Genomic DNA, 21490 nt, shown 5'->3' with positions numbered 1-21490 from the left:
GGCAGTGTGGGCAAGTTGAGGCGGCATGGCACGGCATGAGCGCCAAAATCAGAGGTAAGGGCGATTAGGATTGTTGGAGCGCCAAGTACAAGTTAAGCTAAATCAAAATGGTGCGAAATGTTGGCAAAGGGTTTCAATATCTAAGGCAAAGCTATGTGAAACAAAATTCAAGCAATGGCCCGGGTGATACAAATGTTGACAAAGACAAGGCAGAAATGCGGCTAAGGCAATGTGCGGGCGACAAGAGTGTCGGGCGTGTGCGGCAAAATCATGGGCAGCAAGTTGCGGACAAGGCATTGGCGCAGAGCAATGTCAAAATCAGCCAAGGATGGGTGTAATGCTAGTCTTGGACATGCAATAGCGGGCCAAGAAAAGGGGCACATGCAGTACACTTGCCAAAAGCAGTGGGCCCTTGTATTTTTGTAATGACTTGTATCCATGTCTATTTAATGCTCGTATGTAATATCATTTCGTGTGGAAAATGGCCTAAGTAGTTGGGGATGTCAACTATAAGTTAGGACAGATTTAGCAAAGCTGTGTACAAGGCAGGTTTCAGTGGAAGGTGGGACTAGTACTCCACCAAAGAGCAAAGTGCTCCACAAAACAGGGCCAAGTGCTCCACAATACATGCTTATGAGGGCCATTTCGTGGGTAATACCCCATTAAGTGGTTAAGTGCTGATTTAGTACTTGAAGTGGGACAAGCACTAGAATGAATTGTCCCTTTGTAAGTTACCCCTTCAAATCTGCCAGTGGCAGCACCTATACTTATAAATAGGTGGGAATTTCTTGTGAAATTCAACAAGAGAGAAGTAAGAAGAGGGTCTTCATAGAAGAAGAGTGTCTTCAAAGAAGAAGAGTGTCTTCAAAAGGAAGTTCAGTTGTGAGACTTCCAAGTGAGAAACAAGAGAGAAACGTGAGGGTTTCTAAGTATTTCAAAAGGGAGCTAAGGCTGGGTATTGGGTAGGTCTTAGTGTGCAAGATCGACTTATGATCTTTGCTAGACGAAATGGGCTGTGAACGACTTGTGTTCATAGTAAAGTGGGAAACAAGAAAGAAACGTGAGGGTTTCTGAGTGTTTCAAAAGCGGGCTAAGGCTAGTCATTGGGTAGGTCTTAGTGTGACAAGATCGACTTGTGATCTTAGCTGGTCGAAGCGGGCTATGAACGACTTGTATTCATAGCAAAGTGAGGGTTCCTTTGTATATTTTCATATTAATACAAAGGTAGGGATTTTTCCGTACTTGATTGTGTTCTCTTTTATGTTGTTGCCGAATTTTGTTTAAGGCCGGACTTGTTAAAAAGTTGGCTAAGTGTTGGAAAATACTGAGTAACTTGAGTGTCAGGTTGCTGCCGCCCAGTGTCATCTTGCGAAAAATTTGGCCCTGTGACATTAGCCCACCATCAAATTTTGAATAATTAACTGGATTAGCATCCCATATTAGCTATAAACTTAAAATAAATCTCTTTAATTTTTATAACTCATTTTAATCGTTGTCCACATATGTATTACTGGTTTTAGCCAATTACGTAGGTAAAATTGTAGGGATTATTTAAAATTCCCTAATATAAGATATTGTAGGAGATACGGTACCCGTTCTGAAGTTATTTGGGGAAGAAGAAGATAGAAATGAAAGAGAAAAGAAGAATTCTCATTAATTGTGTAGTGTGCTAGATCTGGATTACATATATATAGAGATTAGCTTAACTAACTCCTAACTACCTACTTAACAACTTAACTACTTAACTAACTTATGGACAATGACATTTATGTCCTTATATTATTTAACAATCCCCCTCGAGTTAGGTGGTGTAAAAATGTCAAACACACCTAACTTGGAGCTCAAATATAAATGTTGAACCTTACTTAAACCTTTTGTTAGCAAGTTTGCTGGTTGACCATTTGTGGAGATATATTTTGTGTTGACTAGTCCTTGTTGGATAGCTGCTTTGCTGTCAGTAAATATGTCAACTGGTAGGTTGACTTCAGCATCAATCTCTTTCAGCATTCCTAGTAACCATGTTAATTCTGCCACAGTTGCAGTTAAACTTCTGTATTCTGCCTCGCCTGAGCTTCAAGAAATAGTAGTTTATTTCTTGGATTTCCAGGAAACTAAGGAGTTGCCCACCTTGATTAGAAAATCAGTAACTGGACTAGCTGCCCAGTCTGCATCACAATATGCAGTGACAATGTTGTTGTGATGACTAGATAGTAGAATACCTTGACCTGGACTATTTTTAACATACTTCACAATTCTTAATATTGCTTCCATTAGAGACTTTTTTGGTTGTTGAAAAAATTGGCTTAGAGTCTGGACTCCAAATGATATATCTGGTCTTGTTATAGTCAAGTATAGAAGTTTTCCTATTAACCTCTGATAGGCAGCCTGATCAACAGTGGGATCTGCTTCTGATTTTTCATCATACTGCTTAGTTGTAAGCTTCTCATTTGTATCAATTGGTGTAGTTGTTGGTTTAGATGTTGTTAATCCTACTTCTGCAATAAGTTCCGATGCATATGTCCTCTGATGCATAACAATACCCTCACCGGATCTAGCAAATTTTAAGCCCCGAAAATACCTTAACTCCCCCCCAGATTTTTCATTTTGAAAATGTTCTGCAGGGAATTATCGGTGTCTTGAATAAATTTCAAATTGTCACCAGTAAGTAACATGTCATCAACATATATTAAAACCAGTACCATACCTTCAGTTATCCTTTTTATATATAATGAATGATCATACTGACTTTGCTTGAACTGTAATTTTATAAGAGCTTCAAATAGTTTTACATTTCATTGTCTTGGGGCTTGCTTTAATCCATACAAGGATTTGGTAAGTCTGCATACCATCTTCTCCCCCTGGCTTCCAAATCCATGAGGTAAATCCATATATATTTCATCAAGTAAATCACCTTGAAGAAAGGCATTATATGCATCCATTTGATGTATATGCCATTGTCTAGCAGTTGCCGGTGCCAGTATTGTTCTAACAGTTACCATTTTTATCATAGGTGAAAATGTTTCTTGATAGTCAATCCCTTCTTGTTGGCTATAACCTTTGGCTACAAACCTAGCCTTAAATCTTTCTATCTCTCCTGAAGCTTGATATTTTATTTTGTATATCCATTTACAGCCTATAGGTTTCTTTCCTTCGGGTAGTTTGATTAATGTCCAGGTGTTATTGCTTTCTAATGCCTTTATTTCTTCTTGCATTGCTGCTATCTATCTAGGATCTTTACTAGCTTCAACATATGTAGTAGGCTCAGTGGTAGAAGAGAAAGCTGCAATAAAGGCTTGGCATTTTGGAGATAGGTGATCATATCCTATGTATTTGTTCAAAGCATAGGGCACCTCTTGATGAATATTTAATGACACAAAATCTTTCATCCAAGCTGGTGGTTGTTTATCTCTGTTAGACTTTCTTACTGGAAGTTGTTGTGTATTGGATTGACCTCTAGTCAGTGTTCTAGTTGATACATTTTGAGTATTCTGATGTACCTGAATTTCTCCTTCAATAGACATCTGATGATCAATAAAAGCATTGTGTTACTGAATATCATGGTGTCCTTCTGTGTTATCAACTGGTGATGTTTGAGTTATTGTTGGTGCTTCAGAGTTACCTACATTAATGTGATTGTTAGTCTGTTGACCTGCGCTAGTTTCAAACACAATGTTAGTATCATCTATATAAGGCCCTGTAGATGGTGTAGTATCTACAAATAGAGGTGTCACAGATGAAAGTGTTCCTTTGAATGGGAAGATGTCTTCTCTGAATATGACATCTCTGTTGACAAAAGATGATATGTTGTCTAGATCATATAGTATATAGCCTTTGTGCACTTCTGAATATCTCATATGAACAGACTTCTTTGATCTAGGCATCAACTTATCCTGTTCTTGTATAATTTTTGCAAAGCACAGACACCCTAACACTCTTAAATGTTTCAGTGAAGGTTTTCTTTTGTGTAGCCTTTCATAGGGAGATAAGTTTTCAATTACTGAACTAGGTAATCTGTAAATCAAATATACTGAAGCAAGGATGCAATGACCCCAAAATCTGATAGGGATATGTGCTTGCAGTCTTATATCTCTTGTTACTTCTAAAATGTGTCTGTGTTTTCTTTCAGCTACCCCATTCTGTTGAGGGTGTAAGCACAAGTTCTTTGATGTATCATTCCCAGATTTTTAAATAAGCATGCACAAATTGAATTCACAAACTCTGCGTCATTATCTATTCTGATAACCTTGATAGTTTTATTGAACTGAGTCTTTACAAATCTGAAGATATGATACAATATAGGAAAATATCTGACTTTTGCTTAAGCAAGAAAACCCAAGTCATTCTATTGTAATCATCCACTATAATGAGAAAGTACTTGTTACCATCAAAAGTAGCTACTCTGTATGGACCCCATAGGTCTACATAAATCATATCAAAACAACAAATACTTCTTATACTACTAGTTGGAAATTGAATTCTAGTTTGCTTAGCATAAGGGCAGATTGTACATTTATCTACTTTGTGCTTAATACTTTGTAGACTAACAGAAAGTATTCTCTTGAGTACTAGTATAGACACATGTCCAAATCTTTGATGCCACAGCTCCACATTGATTTTATTAGCCTCACTTGTTGTCAGTTCCTTAGCAGCACACACATCCCTATTGTTGTTCCTTGCAAGTTTAGTTAACAAGATATATAATCCTCTTTCTTCTTTACCAATCTCCCTCACCTTCCCAGTGAAGAGATCCTGAAAAATACAAAAATCAGGAAAGAATGTTGTTGCACATTGTAGTTCTTTTGTCATTTTGGAAACTGAAAGGAAATTATACTTAAACTAAGGCACATGGAATACATTAGTTACAGTACTCTTAGCAGAAATTGAACTTGCTCCTGTGTGAGTAACTAGAGATACATCACCATTTGGCAGAAGAACTTTCTTAGGATTAGTAATATATACTATTGTAGATTTGTTGAGAAGGTTAGAATCAGATACCATGTGATTTGTGGTACATGTATCTATAATCCATTCTTATGAGCCATTTGAAACCAAAAATATTGTGTCAGCACTTGTTGCATTTGCAGCTGAATCTATACTAGCAGTAGGTGCTGGAGTCCCTCCTTTGTTAAACAGATGAACAATCTGATCATATTGCTCCTTTGTAAAGGCATAATTTCCCAACTGATTTGTAAGAGCTTCCACTCTCTCACTATAGTTTCCCAACTGATCATACTGACTTTCATTAGCAGACATGTCCATTGTTTTTGAATTTTGACCATAGTTGAACATAGGTGCAACAAAATTACTGTTACTTTCAGCTAAAACATTGGCATTATGAGTTGCATTATATCCCTTCTTCTTCTGCCTAAAATCCTGAGGATATCTCACTAACTTGTAACCGTTTTCTTTGGTGTGACCCTTTATTTTGCAGTATTCACAAAATTGAACATGAACATTGATGTTCCTTTTGAGCCTATGATTCTTACCGCCCCCACAAGTTCTGGTATACAAGGCAATGTCAAAATTTCCAACTGGATTAACTCCTAAAATTCCAGAATTTGCTGATATGGATCTTTGACTTTCATCACTCACAATCAAAGGATATGCTTGGTTAATAGTAGGCATGGGTATTTTCATCAAGATTTGACTTCTTGCTTGAGAGTAGGACTCATTAAGTCCCATCAAAAATTGGTATAACATTAATTTTTGTAAGTTAGCAAACTCCCACAACTTAGGACAATCACAACCAGGAGAAGGAACCAAGGCTTCAAATTCTTCCCAAAGATCTTTGAGTTTAGAAAAATACACAAAAACAGATGCAGAACCTTGAGATAGAGTGACTATTTCTTTATGCAAATTAAATGTTCTTGAGCCATCTATATTATTAAACCTTTCTCACAAATCTTCCTACACAGTTTGTGCACTCGAGGCATACATGATGCCTCCAAGAAGACCTTTAGCTACTGAGTTCATCAGCCAAGATAACACAATGGCATTCACTCTTTTCTAGTGATTCCATATTGAATCTGAAAAATTTTCTTTGTTGCGTGTGCCATGTACCATTCCTAACTTGTTTCCTCCTAAAAGAGCAACACGTATAGATCGATTCCAAATAGAATAGTTTCAATACCCGTAAGCTAAAACGATATGATCTGAATTCCACTAACATCAGCAGGAGAAAAAAATAATGGGTGATTGTATTCGATCCCAGGCACCTGATTTCCAGTTGCAGTTTGGCTTTGATTCCCAGTATTCAGATTCACTTGTTCATCGATTGATTCCATTTTCTGTTGCTTCTTGCTTCAAGAATTTCGAGATTGTCAATTCACAGGTTATGAATTGTAGAATTTTTGACAGAATTGCAAACACAGAACATTTCAGAAGAAACCAGACTTTGAGAATTGAGAAGAGATAGAGTTACGGAAGAGATATCGAAAACTTCAACTTCTTGAGTCAAAGAAGCTCTGATACCATGAAGTTATTTGGGGAAGAAGAAGATAGAAATGAAAGAGAAAAGAAGAATTTCCATTAATTGTGTAGTGTGCTAGATCTGGATTACATATATATATATATATATATATATATATATATATATATATATATATATATATATATCATTTATACACCTATTCTACCTATTCTATAAAGTTAAATATATATTATACATTCATTATTCAATGATAGTGAATAATGAATAAGCTCGATTGAACTTTAATTTATACATCGTTATACATTAATCAAACAGTAGATGGCAGTCGGTGCACTAAGCTCCCGCTATGCGCGGGGTCCGGGGAAGGGCCGAACCACAAGGGTCTATTGTACACAGCCTTACCCTGTATTTCTGCAAGAGGCTATTTCCACGGCTCGAACCCGTGACCTCCTGGTTACATGACAACAACTTTACTAATTACGCCAAGGCTCCCGTTCACATAAATTAAACAGTGTTATCTTTAAATTATCCATGCAAAAAAAGAGAGGCAAATAATAGGGCTAGGTCCCACTCCCTATTTCCCTATTAATTGGTCTATCTTCAGTTCACTCTCCATATCGTGAGAGAATATTTCGCCTTATTTGTTGTTGTACAGGGATTTTATCGAGGATCTAATTGATGGCTATACCATTTTAGGGTTATTTTTTATAGACTAGTTTTAGGGCTAGGCGGAGTTGTAAATACTAGCGGGTTGTCTATTTCCGTTTTTTTCCCCTTAAATTTTTGAGGAATTTACACAGAATACAACTTATTTATAACTTATTTAAATAAGTTACAACACCTTTTAAAAAATTACTTACATACAATTTTTTTAAAATCTACAACTTTTCATATCCCTAATATATCTCTATTGAGATTCTCTCACCTAAAAAGTATCCTAATATATCACTCTTGAGATTCTCTCTCACCTAAAACATGCCTTTTCAATTTTTAAATTTTACAAGATTTCTTTTTTCTCTTTTGATATGAACCCTATACACCATCCAAGCATAGCCAAGGCTCCCCTCCCCCCCTCCCCCTTCCGGCCCCCACCCTCCAAGTTTGCTTCTTCATCAGCGACCCTTTTTAATTTAATAATTTTATATATATATATATATATATATATATATATATATATATATATATATTATTGTATATTTTAATAATAATAATAATAATAATAATAATATATATATTAATGGTATTACTGTATTGTCTAAACGTGTGTGTGTATATATATATTACGTACATACCTTAAGTATCTCTTTCATGATAATTATGATAAATAAGCGTTAACATTATAGATCTTCAGTTATATTTTTATGCAGAGAAGTGTTTCAGAAAGTACCCTCCGAGAAATTTGAATTTCTTTGATGGCAGAGGTCAAAATGGTATAGAGAATGGAAGATTTTAAATCTGAAATTAAAGTTTTACTGTTAGAAAACATGGAGATGAAGCTGTCAATGGGAGAAGACGGAGTTTTTTTCGGTTGGGGGAGGGGAGTTGGATATATTAACTGCTAATATTCCTAATTACTTAAAGTATGCCAAAATTTTCGGGTCCTGTTAATTCAATTTATTAAGTTTCGCACAAATAAAGGTAGATGGAGATCTTCTTTGATATATCTGGTAACCGATAGTTATATGAAATGTAATATAAGAATTTGTATTTTCTATTATTTAGTTTTCTTAGTGTTGCAGTTCCGAAAACTTCTCTAAATTTTTTGGTTTAAGACCAAAAGTGACCCAAAATTACAAACTTTAAAAACCTTTCATGTTCAATGTGGAATTTTAAAGATTAAGATAGTGAAAATACAAAATTTAAGGAGCTTTCTGGATCATTCCATAAAAGTATTAAGCAACTCACTACCAGCAAATCTTTGTATGAGCATACCTTGCTTTCTCAATTTTCTTAAACAACAATTACATTAAGTAGAATGCTGGTATGATACTTTTTTTGTTGTTGTTGTTTTCGTTCCTTTTCTTTTAAATTTTTGGGATTAGGTGGATCTATCAACAGTAAAGAATAGAAGATAGAAGATCAGAATATAAATAACTTAAATTGAGAAATCTTGCACCAAAAATGGTGAGATTAAATCGTAATCATTGATTGCGCCAATCTCCAAAATGATATAATCATTATGATATTAATCGTCGGAATACGTTTCTTTCGTGAATTTCAAAATTAAAATATGCACCCAATAGTATGGTCCACGAATCAAGCCTCGATAGATTAGAGTTACCTGATACTTGTTGCTGTTGGGAGGTAACATGTATCCCGTAGAATTAATTAGGTGCAAACTGGATCGGACAAAAAAAAAAAGAAAAAATTAAAATGTAAATTCTTACAATTGCGACTACTTGAAACTTATAGCATGTTTGGTCATACTTCTCCAAAGATCAAAAGTATTTTTTTTTAAAAGTACTTTTTCTCTCAACTTACGGTGTTTGGCCAAACTTTGAGGGGGTGCTTTTGAGAAGAAGCGGGAGCAGTTTCGGAGAAGTATAAAAAAATAGCTTCTCTCGAGAAGCACAAGCAGAAGCAGAAACAATTTTGACTTTTCTTCTTACCAAAAAATACTCTTAACAAAATACAGATATACCAAAATAACTTACTTATTTTAAACTTAATACTTACGATATTAATGTATAGGTATTTTTTCTTATTTTTAGGATAACTTTTTAATATATAGTAACTTCAAGAGCAAATATTTTTATATTATTGAATGATTTTTTAATATATTTAAATCATCTTAAAAGAATTAAAGTATTTTTAAATTTTATTTCAGATTTTACTTAAATAAAATAAAAATATTTAATTATTATTTTTAATAATAAATTTTTGAGATTATTTATTTACTTATAATATTAACTATTAAGTAAATCTATTCATGTCTTTATTTGTAATTTGATACTTAAAGCATTTTTTGAAAAGCTTGACCAAATATAAATTATTGCTCAAAAATACTTTTTAGATTTGTTAGCCAAACACAAAAAAAAATACTTTTCAAAATAAATTGATTTTTTAGCTTGGCCATTTGTAACGTATAATAACTAAGAAAAATTAAATATTATAGTTATTCTTTGAAAAAAGAATTACTATATCCCACACTTAAAACTGTGACTCAGCAGTCCTCAGTTAGTCAGATTAGAAGATACAGGATTAGCTGTCTTTTTCAGAAGCTCCCTGTGGGGCACACGTGCAGTGCGACAGATGAAGAATGACAAACTCTGCCTCTTTGGTTTTGATGAGTCTGATCGATCTAAGATGTCACAACTTCCTCCCAAGTTGGCCTTTCCTAATTTGTTTCTGATTTTATAGGTTACATTCATCGCCATTGTTAATCAGAAGCAGTTATCAACTGATTTTCCTGGTATATATGCTTTTCTACTTACCCTCCTTCTTCGTTTTATTGCTATTTGCATAGTTCATTACTAATTTATTGCTTCAATTTTGTTTCCCCTTTCGTCCCCATGCAAGAAGGAAAATTTATGGTTGAAATTTGAAAATCATTATTATCAGTGTTACCTCAAATACATTATAAATGTGTTTGGTATAATATGCTTTGGGACTTTTCTCGTTTAGTCAAGAACTCAGAAGGGTGTTTTTCTATATGCTGCAGATAAGTGAGGTTTTTGATTAATGTACTTGGTCATGTTGGTGAATACTAGCCATGAAATGTTTTTGGTCCTGTTTATTGTCGTTCTCATTCATTATACTTCCTTCGTTTTAATTTATGTGAACCTATTTCCTTTTTAGTCCGTGCCCAAAAGAATCACCCCTTTCCATATTTGAAAATAATTTACCTTTATTCAATGATTTATAGCCACACAAAATATCTGTGTATGGTGGGTGAAAATTAATCTTGTCAAGGGAATGGATGCATTGCATCTATGTTTGATGGGGTCTTGCGATCAAATTTGTGTATGTGTGTCTAACAAGAAACTTCTTGATAATAATGGGAAGTGATGGGAGCTCCTTGAACTCTTGTTGGAGAATCCGGGGGAATTTAATATGTCGAGTAAGATGAATGCAGAAAAGAGAGAAAAAATAAAAAGAAAGAATCAAAACAAACAAGAAACTTGTGATGATAATGTAAGGTGATGGGAGCTCTTTGTAACATTGGGAGTATCCGGGGCAATTTAATGCTGGAGTATGACGGATGCAGAAAAGAGAAAATCAAAACAAACGAGATACTTGTTGATGACAATGAAAAGTGGTGGGAGATCTTTGAAATGTTGGGAAGTACCCAGGACAATTCGTGGAGTAAGGCGAATGTGGAAAAGAGAGAATAAAAACGACAAAAAAACTTTTTCATGATATAATGGAAAGTGATGGGAGCTATTTGAAGCTTTGGGAAAGTATCGGGGAAATTTAATAAGAAGAATACGGTAAAGAGAGATCAAAACAAACAAGTTGATGATAATGGAAGGACAGGAGAGCCTTGGGAAGTATCTGGGGCAATTTAATGCATGGAATGAGACGAATGGGGAAACGAGAGAATCAAAACAAAAGGAGAGATGTATTAATTTAAGCACGCAATTGTTCTTAAGATACTGAAAGAGTCTCAATTTTTTCTTGTTGTCTTATAAAAAAGAAACGTGCTAAACGTATAAACTGTCATAGAGGTTGAGATTGTTTCAGGCGGATCAGCTGTTATATTACCAAAAAACTGGAATTGCGCTGTCTAAACATTAATGTCACATGGAAAGGATGGAGAGGAAAGACATGCAGCCAACTGGCTTGATTGCAGGGCAGAAATGCCTTAGAAGATGCTGGCTTTGGTAGCCAGTAATGGAGCTGGTTTCATGCAACAAAACGACAAATATCCTACGGTGGGTAGACAAATTTGAGTTATTGCAATTTTAATGATCATTGCTTTTTACATAACTATATTTGGACAAAGGTCCAAATATTTCTTTTAGGTGCTCGCCGCATTACTGTATGAAACTCTATGCTTGTCTTTTTCATATACGGCCAATTAAAAGTGAAGAATTCTTGGTTTTGAACATTCCATGTGGTATATGACCAATTATTTGCTTACCTCAAAAGCATGTGTTTGGTATATATCTGTGCTTCACGAACTTTCTCCATTAGTCAAAGTCAGAAGGGTCACTTTTTATATGCTGCGGAAGGTGAAGCTCCCGATAAGTATCCTTGGTCATGATTGTAATACTAGCCATTAAAATATCTGGTCCTGATAAATGTTCTTCTTCTTCATAATCTAGATCTTTTCTTCCTGGTATACCCATCTAATTTCCTAGACACTAAAAATAGAAACCAGACACACAGATTGTCAAGGGTATGTATGTATATCACCTATGGTTGAGGATTTTGAAATCAATTTGGTGTGTGTCTAACAAGAAACCTGTGGTTGATACTGGAAAAAGAGGAGATGTTTGAAAACTTAGGAAGAATCTGGGGAAATTTAATGCATATAGTAATAAGAATGCGGAAAAGAGAGACAGTTTTAAAAAATAAAAATTAAAAGAAAATTTTACTAATTTTAACAGGCAATTGTGTTGAGATACTGACATTTGTTTATTTTAATTTTTTTTGGATAAAGGTAACAAAAGTTTAACAGAATTCTTATATGCTCTTTCCGTCTTATGAAAAAAGTAAGACAAACATGCGAGACAAATAATAACTTTTCTAGAGGTCGGGAAAGTGTTTCCGGTAGATCATGTGTTTAACTGTTGCCAAGTAAGTGGAATTACCATGTAGAAACATTTATCACCACATGGGAAGGAGTGAAAGGAAAGACATCCTCCGACAGTCAAATGGTTTGACAGCAGTGCAGGAAATGCCTGAGAAAATGCTAGGTTTGGCGGCCAGTAGTGGAACGGGTACCGTGCCAAACAACGTTAAATATGATACAGTGGAAAGACTTTTGTGTACTGCAATGCAAAAGACATTTGTGTTATTGCTTTTAAGAAGGGGTTTAATATAACTCTATTTGGGAAAGATGATGGATGCTTGCAACCTCAGGTAGTTGAGTAGTGCGTTTGTAAAGGTCGATGTTTGCTGACTTTTATGACTTTCTCAGTTCACATTCAATAATCTAAATCGCATAAATCGCATAATGAAACTATGGCTGTTCTTTTCACGTATGACTAATTAAACGAGAAGAATATGGGTTTCACCATTCAGTATGAGTTGATTGTAGGGTATCAGGATCAAAGGTGCCACGGCCCACGAGAAAGTTTGGAGCTATAATTTGAATAGGACTATGAAGGCTTGATTATATGGATATCAGATTCTTTCCCGGAAGCTGTGAACATAAATTTTATAGTTAGGTCAAGGGTAAAGCTGATAGACGAGAGGAAAGAAAGTCAATCAGCCAAGTGATATGACTTATTTTTTCTTCTAACTATGTCGTGTTTCATCATTAACTGTAAATCTTAATTTCTCTTATGGTTCAAGGCTATAGGCTTACTCTTTAGTGGGATTCGATAATTTGGTTCAGCGAGGTATTATTTTAGTTTTGTCTAGTTAATGATATCTTTCCATACACCGTTATACTTCTCTTGAGATATCAAAATATAAATTCTCCTACATGTTGAACTTATATCATATAGCCTTTGAAATGCTAGGAATGCTAATAAATAGGACTTGCCTAATATCACTACCTGCAAGAATAAGTTTGAGCGTTTCCAAGAAGTAGGCTTTTAATTGTCCATGTCTCTATTGTGTAAACCACTCGTGTATCATGTCCGTGGCTATAGGGGAGTGCAAGGAGAATAGAGAATGAAGCTTCGTTTTAGGATTGCGGTGATCAACTGAAGAACTATAGTGTTCACAAACGTAGTATATAGTCATGTCTGTTCTGATGAATAGTTGTCTAGCATGCAGCTGGATGAATGGTACTAACTGTTGGTTTCTTAAGTTGCGTAGATGCTGGGTTTAATAATTTAAGAAGCTAGCAGGACTGCAAATAAATTCTTTTCAGAATAAGTATTCGTTCTCCAGATTTATAAGGTGGGGAAATTAAGTGATAGTAAATAAGTACTGAGAACAGGGAAGACTGGAGATTATTTTTATTAATTTCATTCATTTTTCTAAAAAGAAGAAAACAATATATAGAGAAAAAGAACAAAATAAAGTACCTAATTTCCACTCGGCAGGTTACAGCCCACAGAATTCTGTTCATTAATTGTGAGGATGCAGTTAGTTAGCTTTGTATGTAGCTGCACCAAAAAATTTAGTGTTGACTCGGGATTTGGCAATAAAGAACTGGATTACCACTGAAACCTGTTTTCTTCACAAAATCTTGCTGTTGCTGATTCGATATTAGATTCTCTATTAATTGTGGCTAATGAAATCTGGAAACACATCATACAATAACCATATTTGACTAGCAAGTCAACACATTAAATGCTTTGACCTTTTTCCTTTTCTTCTTCTGTTGTTTTATATATTTCTCAGTTCGCCGGAGAACAACCACTCATCTAACTTCCAGTTCTAGTTTGCATCCTTTCATGGGTCGCAATAAGCTTGTGATGAAGAAAATTGAGAATTCGACATCCCGCCAACAAACCTATTCAAAGCGCAAGGATAGCATTGTTAAGAAGGCAAATGAGTTGGCTGTTTTATGTGACACAGATGTTGCTCTTTTGATGTTTTCTCCAACAGGTCAATTGACCAGCTATTCCAGCAGAGGAAGGTGAATGTCCTCATAAGAAAATCTTATGAATACAACTTCTAGAATGATCTTTTTTGTTTGAATATTCTACTTTTTTGAAACATAGCATGTAATATGATTTTCTTTGGTTGTATAGTGTTGAGGATATCATGCTCCGTGTTGTGAACCGGCCTGGTGAACTGCACAGGCGGTATGTTTATTTCATATGCCAAATTCATGAATCAGACTTTGCCAATTCCTTATAACTAACTATCTTTTGGTTCTTGTTCCAATCCACATGATTGTTGAAGACCCATTCCGAATGAGCAGGTTCTAAGTCTTACAGATCTGTTACTGATCGTCAGCCTCTGCTGCCGAGTCTTTGGAGTTTCGACTAACCTTAACTTGCCTTATCCGTTGCAGTACTTTTCGCAGAGGCTCGCGCAGCTAAAATATGAATCAGAAATGGTGGAAAAGATAGCTATGTATGTCATTCTCCTTATGCACTCCATTTATTCCCCAGGAGGTGGTGTTTTCCTTATGTATTACTTAGTAGGCGTTTGGACATAAGAATTGTAAAATTCCAAAAAATGGTGAAAAATATTTTCAAGTGAAAATGGTATTTGAAATTTAGAGTTGTGTTTGGACATAAATTTCAGTTTGGGTTGTTTTTGAAGTTTTGTTAGTGATTTGAGTGAAAATTTTGAAAACAGCTTTTTGGAGTTTTTCAAATTTTCGAAAATTTCCAAAATGCATCTTCAAGTGAAAATTGAAAATTTTATGAACAAACGCTGATTTCGAAAAAAACTGAAATTTTTTTGGAAAAAAGGAAAAAGAATTTTATGTCCAAATGGGCTCTTAGTTTATTAGTTCACGAGAGTGGATACATGACTTCTCTCTTTTTTTTTCTTTTTTTGCTTGTTATTTTTCTACATGACCTTTAATCGTTTTTGTCTTTTTGCTGGGTATTTTCCCATGCTGATGATTGGTCAACGTGCTGTAGTGCCGAGGTAAGATGTGATGCTTCCACATCATTGTTCTTTTTGTCTTTTCGTTTCTATCTGACGGTCTGGCAGTGAACCAGTTATCCCAACCACTAACTACGCATTACAGACAAGTCAGCAAAAACGAGAATATAACTTAGCTAAAAGCCTAAAACCTGCAGGAAAAAAGGAAGTGAGGGTAATAGAAGTTTTACATCATTTTTGGGAATTGTTATTTTTAACAGGTATCAGGATTTAGCTTTTCCGAGACCTAGGAACCAAAGATCTCCGAGCTTTTGGTTGATTTTGTATAGTTTAAATCCAAGGTTATGTCACTACAAATAGGCTAATATTTAGAAAGGAGGTCGCCTTCAGCCAATAGTAGAAACTTATATTTGCTATTACTGCAAGCTCATAATGCGATATATTTTTTATGTATTTCCATATTAGGCTCACGAGGAGAAGCTTAATAAGCTCAATCAAAGACTAAGTGAAGCACGAGAGAATATAAGGTAGAGGAGTTCCTCACTTTCTCTTTCCTTCCTGTCTTTTCTTCTTCTAGGAATGGTGGGATAAATTTATGGTCTGAATGTATCTCTTAGCTCTTTTAATCTTTTGGAGAAAAAAACTTCCTTCTTCTGTAAGGAATAGTGATATTTTCCCTTGCACTGGGCAGGTACTACGAACCGCAAGCGGAGGGTATCAACTCGGTCCACAAAGCTGTTGCATGCCAGCAGTTCCTTATGAGTGCTATGGAACGTATACAACAATTAAAAGTGAGCATAACTCAAGCCTGATGTAAATTTTTACTTCTATTGCACATTTTTAGGGGGAGAGACTGAAGTAAAATTAAGCTCAATCCATAACTTACCCACCCCCCCCCCCACCCCCACCCCCCCAAAATCAAGCAGCAAGAGCCCCCACCAACCCCAAGAAAAATGTACCATCTGGTTAATTTAGGAGGTAGACCAGCATGATCATGTTTTCTATTCTTCTTACCAGGCAAAACTCTTGGGCGGTGAAGTTCTCCAGAGAAATGAAAATGTCGAGGTAAAATAGTGTTAAGCTGAACTAAATTGCCATTTTTTATTATATTGTGTTTGGACGAATGCTTACCTGTTTCACCCAAATTCTGTATGGAAAATAACTTTTAGCATTATAATTTCCAGGTGGCTTCGGTCAACACAGAGGATACAGCTGCTGCAGGTAATGGATCTTCATATTCAAATCCTAATTGGTATCTAACTTCCGTGTACATATCTTTTTGAGTGTTTTGTGCTTCTATTTCCTCAAGTTGCCTACCTCTGATAAGTAGAAAAGGGTACTATTTTCAGATTGCAAACATGAAATGTTTGAAAGAATATTTGTCTCTCGCACCCAAAATTTGATGAAGAGTCTCAGGAAGTTGTTTGCCACCTGATTGGGGGGTAACCCATCTAATACAGTTGGCGACAATGCCAAAGTGTGTAGGTCGTTCCAGCATTAGTTCTACCAATGCCTAAGTTAACCAATTTAAGTGGCAGATTATACAGTAGGTGCACATTTTGGCAATAAGAGAGCAGATTATGACTGATCAAAGCAAAAAAGGGGGAGAAAGGCAGGTTATGCATATAACGTGAGCTCGGGGTAGCCAAAAGGGGTTCTAGGGGAATATTTAGTATGAAATGACCCTTTCTTCTAGAGATTTCAACGTACTGTTTCTATCGTCCCGAGACTCAACGCAGCAACAGGTTTACCCCTGATGAATATGTAGTAGTATTACTTTGATGCTCTGGATAGAAGATAAACCAGTGCCTATACCCCTTATATCTTATGCCTTCAAAATATGATCAATGAAGTCTATACCCACTAATTTTAATATCAAACAATTGCATGTTACTCTGCTGAATTATATTGCACAGAAGAATTTCCTAATCTTTGTTCTCTGTCTGTAGGAATTAAGGGATGAAAGTTTTTAGCAGTTCCTGGTGTCAAACTTATGCAGGAGGAGTTGTATTATTTGTTATTTTAAGAACTTAGTAAATAACTTGCACCAATGGGGCAAGCAAAAGTATGAATAATGTTGCATGTCTATTACTGCAACTTTTAGAGTTCTTGTATGACATTACAGCTCTACCTTTTTGTTTCTTTGCTCATATATTTATTTCCCATGTTGCTCCCCTTCACCTTTTTACTTTTTATGTTTTTAATAACTCTTGGTATTTTGGATTACTGGTTTGTCCAGTTGGAAAAGGATCACTCTGATGGTTGCAAAATGATTGATTTTCCTAAGTAGCACTCCATTATTTTCCCAAGCAATAGTTATTTCGTCAAACGAAGAATGACATGATAATTATTTGAGGATCAAACATTTTCTGTTACGGTTCTTCAAACATTTTAAAATAACTAGTCTTAGGGTATGCGCTTTGCGCGTGAATATAACACAATTTTAAAAATTACAGACTAAATAATATGTTTGAATTATAAAATAAATATTAAATATTTTACCCTGAAGAAGTCCTCTAATGCCTCGTTGTATTTCAATAACTTAAATAATTTTGTACTTAATATATATTTAATTTTATACTCATTATTATAGGTTCAAGCGCAATGCATACTCTAATGCTTGATTATATTAAATTAAAAATAAGTTTATGAAAATGATGAATATAAGTCTAAAATAAAATATCTTTGACTCAATGTTCTAAAACAATAGATCATAGAGATATAGTTCAAAATTAAAAAGCTCTGCAAACTTAGGAATTTACATTGATTAAATAGATCAAAGTAGAAATACTATCTCCTTTATTTTTCAATCGACTTCTTAATACGAAAGTCAAACAGTTTAATTTTCGCCTTAATATGTTAGTTTGTTAATTTTTAAAATTAAATTATAGGTATTAGAGAAATAAGTAGTTAATAATAAAAGTAATGTGTATTATAATTTTTTTGTAACAGATTGATATATGTTATTCTAATTGATTTTAAAATTTTAAAAATATTAAAACTTCTAACATAGTTTAAATTAATAAATATTTTATAATTTAAATTTTTATTTGATTTCAAAGTGTGAACATTTTAATACATTACAACAATATTGTTCCTACGAATTATTATGTATTGTAATATTAATCTTTGTAATTGTGATGAAAATTCAGTTGTAAAATATTAATTTAGAGAAAAACAAAGGATGATGGCAATGCAATTACGTAATTTGAATGAATCTAATACATTTATTTTGTATTTTATTTTTTGTTTTGAAATTGAACAAATGAAAGTCAAAGCATGAAGGGATAAACATTCAAAGACAAATCTTACTCTTCCTTTCCTTTTTAAAAATTGTAAATTACTTTTCCTTTTCAAATCTGTTGTATTGCACACAATTCAAATAAAGAAGTTTTCGGTGCACAAAATATAGTTGATTTTGAAGTCATAAATATTAGGACCATAATTAAATGACTGTTCTTAAATATTAAGGAAATAATAAAAATGACTATTTTGGCTCGTGTAAGAACTTTTTTTAAAGACTAAAAAATACGAACGATATTTTGCTAAGTGCTTTATTTTCTATATAGTCTTCGAATATGTACATTTTATTTTTGGAATAAAACAAAGAAGTTCAATTTTACGACAAAAGTTAATACGCTACGTATATCAACTATCGTGCTCCAAATTCTCCATTCCTTTAGGATAAAAGACTAATGTATATCTTATCACAACACTAACCACTATGTCGACGAAATTATTAGTTATTGAAAAACATAAATCCCAACATCAGATATCAACCATTTATAAGAAATTTTATAACAAATGAACTATCAATACTTAAATATGATTATCTCATCATTCCGTTTTAATTGTGAAAAATAGAGAAATCCAACATAACAAAGAAATAAAATATTGTTGTCCGTCTTAGTAGTTGATGATCTGTAACTGTACTCGAGGAAGTTTTAAGTAATTATAAGTAAATCTTATGATAAATATTAATAATTGATAACCTCTTAAAAATAATAGTAACTAACTTAACCTCTAGGAACTGGGTGGTCTCTATCGATGACAAATCTAAGATTTCTAGTAAATTGGTGTACTACTAAAAAAAGAGGAGAAAATATATGAAATGAGCATTGATCCATATTCTTCTTGGTAAATAATTTAACGTTTAACCAATTAGTGCATCACTCAAATCTCTTGGAGCATGGGTGCCAACAGTTAATACTACACCAATTTTAGAAAATATGTACATAAAATATCTAATTTTGCGAGAAGAACATAGGTTCACGTGCCCCATAATTTTGCCTATCAATCCGCTCGTCTCTATCGCCCATATCTACATGGAAGCTAATATGGTAGCTAATTGTTTAGCCAATTTAGCCTTTAAGAGGGAGTCTCATTTTGAATTGCATGCGCTTGTGCCTACTAGCATTTCCCTAGTTTGGTTGCTAGCTAATTTTGTTGTTGTTTTATTTCTCTTTCGAAAGAAAAAAAAGTAACCTAAGACCACAAGTTTAACTATATAGTATTTGTCACAGGCTTAGTGTATGCAACTTAAATTTATATTTTTATTAATTATTGTTTACCCGAAAAATGGATAGAGTTGAATTTATACGCAGTTTCGAGGATATGTGGCGTAACTTGACACAAAATGTAAGGATCAATAGAAATGTAAATATAGATTAGAGAGAATCTGAAATAGGTAAGGTTGCCAGGAACAAAGAATCTTACGATTCAACAAATAGAATCAATGTAAGAAATATGAATGAACAATTCTTTACTGTAGAAGAATATAACACTTTTATTACAATGTAAGCCTGAAAAACTTGTCTTACAGAAATAGTAACCAATCCCTTTTATAGTGGAGAGATTTGGCTCTAAGCATAATAAAATAAACATTCAGTGGGAGACCCATGATATGTCAGTTTTTTCATAATTTCTGCCAAGATTCTCTCTAGTGGGATTGCAACGGCTTTTGTCTGTGAGATCGATCTTGCTTAGAACCCTCGATTTTGGTTTGAGCTTGATTTCGGCTCGAACTCATGATCTTGGTTCGAGCCCGATCCTGGCTCGAGCCCTCGAATTGATTCGAGGTCAATGTCGGTTGGTCTCTGGATTGTCAGCATGGTAGATTTTGATTCGAGCTTGGTAATGATATCGAACTTGACACGGATCGTCCTCCCCAGGTTCGAGGATAGTTTGCTCCACCTTCGGGATCTCACTTTGATAAATCATCGTTTGAACTCGATCGGACGTGCTAAGGCCGAAACCTATTTCGACTGTATACAGATAGTCCCCTCGTTTCTCAGAAAGAATGTGGCGAGAAACGATATGATTTTTTAACAGTTCGATCTAATTATATCCTGTCGTTTCCATCGGGTTCAACCATGATGCATCTGGTAGCTGTCCCGTCGGTTTAGTGTTTCAAGGCATTTAACGCATGTCAGGCAGTGGTTGGCCACTGTTGATATTGAACTGCCATCGCTTGGACCTATAAATAACCCTTTCTTTTATCTTTTACCATTTTTACATCTTTTATCTTCCAAATTTCCCAAGTTCTTCTTCGAACTCTCCATCTTACCAGTAAATCTGTGATTTCTTTCCGCAAAAATCCCTCTTTAATTCTACCATATCTTTGTCCCTTTCTTCTACTCCCCACCTTTGAATTCTAAAATGGCGAAAACATCGCAAACCATTTCTCAGAAAGAGAAAGCTTCATCTTCACAGTGTGCCGCCGATGAGACACCGGCAGAACCACGACCTGAGGAGTGTGTTCCCGGGGCGTGTGTCCTCACTTCAGATTTTAAGGTCGATAAAGGTTCATCGATCCTTGCCCAGTGTGAGCCTGTATCGAGGTACATGTGTTCGATACCGAAAAGCACCTCGAACAACTAAAGAAAGATTGCAATTGGGGTGAGAAAGAAATAATAATTCCTACGCCCGACGAAGATATCACTTCTTACGTGAAAGGGTTTTTGAATGTGTATACTTACCCTTTCACTTTGGGTCCCTTTGATTCTGTTATTATTGACTTCTGTCGATAATACCAAGTAACCCTAGGCCAGGTTCATCCTTCTTTGTGGCGAATCATTATCCTGATCCGATATTTTGTGAGCAAGATCGAGGGGATGCCGTTCACCCTCGATCATCTTATCCGATTGTACCGTCCTCGACTTTTTCGAGGGGGGTTAATAAAACTCTAGCGTCGGGCTACCAAGGCTCTATTCTCGAGTATTGACGAGGACAGGGACCGGGGTTGGATGGGCAGGTTCGTTCGAGTAAGGACTTCGGACCTGATCCCGATTGAAAAGATGCCCTTTCCCGAGGAGGGGAATATGAAACGTAAGTGTGATCTTGATGTTACTTCTATTTTCTTCTTTCATTTATTCTCTCATCGACACTCCCCCTTCTTCTTGATGTAGCAGTTCCCTGGATACCCGAAGCAAT

At 34.9% G+C, this 21490-nt stretch overlaps 2 protein-coding genes across 4 annotated transcripts; one reads left to right on the top strand and one right to left on the bottom strand.

Annotated features, from left to right (window-relative positions):
* Nucleotides 1–3221: 3221 nt before the first annotated feature.
* On the bottom strand, nucleotides 3222–4998 carry LOC142167843 (uncharacterized). The gene is made up of 5 exons (XM_075228003.1): nucleotides 4855–4998; nucleotides 4509–4749; nucleotides 4313–4418; nucleotides 3624–4011; nucleotides 3222–3521 (listed from the first exon to the last, which is right to left on the bottom strand). Exons 1-5 carry the CDS (start codon nucleotides 4996–4998, stop codon nucleotides 3222–3224), a joined length of 1179 nt encoding a protein of 392 aa, XP_075084104.1.
* A 4609-nt stretch (nucleotides 4999–9607) lies between these two features.
* LOC107807723 (agamous-like MADS-box protein AGL66) lies at nucleotides 9608–17233 on the top strand. Of its 3 annotated transcripts, none has more exons than XM_075237522.1 (11): nucleotides 9608–9842; nucleotides 11114–11304; nucleotides 13895–14132; nucleotides 14248–14301; nucleotides 14402–14420; nucleotides 14514–14575; nucleotides 15524–15585; nucleotides 15750–15849; nucleotides 16076–16123; nucleotides 16243–16279; nucleotides 17008–17233. In XM_075237522.1, the coding sequence occupies exons 3-7, from the start codon at nucleotides 13948–13950 to the stop codon at nucleotides 15561–15563; spliced, it is 360 nt and encodes a 119-aa protein (XP_075093623.1). In that variant the 5' UTR covers nucleotides 9608–9842; nucleotides 11114–11304; nucleotides 13895–13947; the 3' UTR covers nucleotides 15564–15585; nucleotides 15750–15849; nucleotides 16076–16123; nucleotides 16243–16279; nucleotides 17008–17233. The 3 variants fall into 3 exon arrangements, with proteins under 3 accessions (XP_075093623.1, XP_075093630.1, XP_075093613.1); XM_075237529.1 differs by having other exon boundaries at nucleotides 11096–11304; XM_075237512.1 differs by lacking the exon at nucleotides 11114–11304 and having other exon boundaries at nucleotides 9610–9842.
* Nucleotides 17234–21490: the final 4257 nt, after the last annotated feature.

This window comes from Nicotiana tabacum, chromosome 2, assembly GCF_000715075.1.
Source record: "Nicotiana tabacum cultivar K326 chromosome 2, ASM71507v2, whole genome shotgun sequence".
Classification (NCBI taxonomy): domain Eukaryota; kingdom Viridiplantae; phylum Streptophyta; class Magnoliopsida; order Solanales; family Solanaceae; genus Nicotiana; species Nicotiana tabacum.
Note: the sequence above shows the minus strand (reverse complement) of the source record. Positions and strands in the feature narration are given on the sequence as shown.

Coding starts and splice junctions, on each gene's coding strand:
- LOC142167843 (XM_075228003.1), bottom strand. CDS start 4,998: ATGGTATCTGATTCTAACCTTCTCAACAAATCTACAATAGTATATATT. Junction 4,750..4,854: donor CTAAGAGTACTGTAACTAAT/GTATTCCATGTG, acceptor TGTATTTTTCAG/GATCTCTTCACTGGGAAGGT. Junction 4,012..4,312: donor GTTTTCTTGCTTAAGCAAAA/GTCAGATATTTT, acceptor TTTGATTTACAG/ATTACCTAGTTCAGTAATTG.
- LOC107807723 (XM_075237522.1), top strand. CDS start 13,948: ATGGGTCGCAATAAGCTTGTGATGAAGAAAATTGAGAATTCGACATCC. Junction 14,133..14,247: donor AGCTATTCCAGCAGAGGAAG/GTGAATGTCCTC, acceptor TTGGTTGTATAG/TGTTGAGGATATCATGCTCC. Junction 14,576..15,523: donor ATGGTGGAAAAGATAGCTAT/GTATGTCATTCT, acceptor TTTCCATATTAG/GCTCACGAGGAGAAGCTTAA.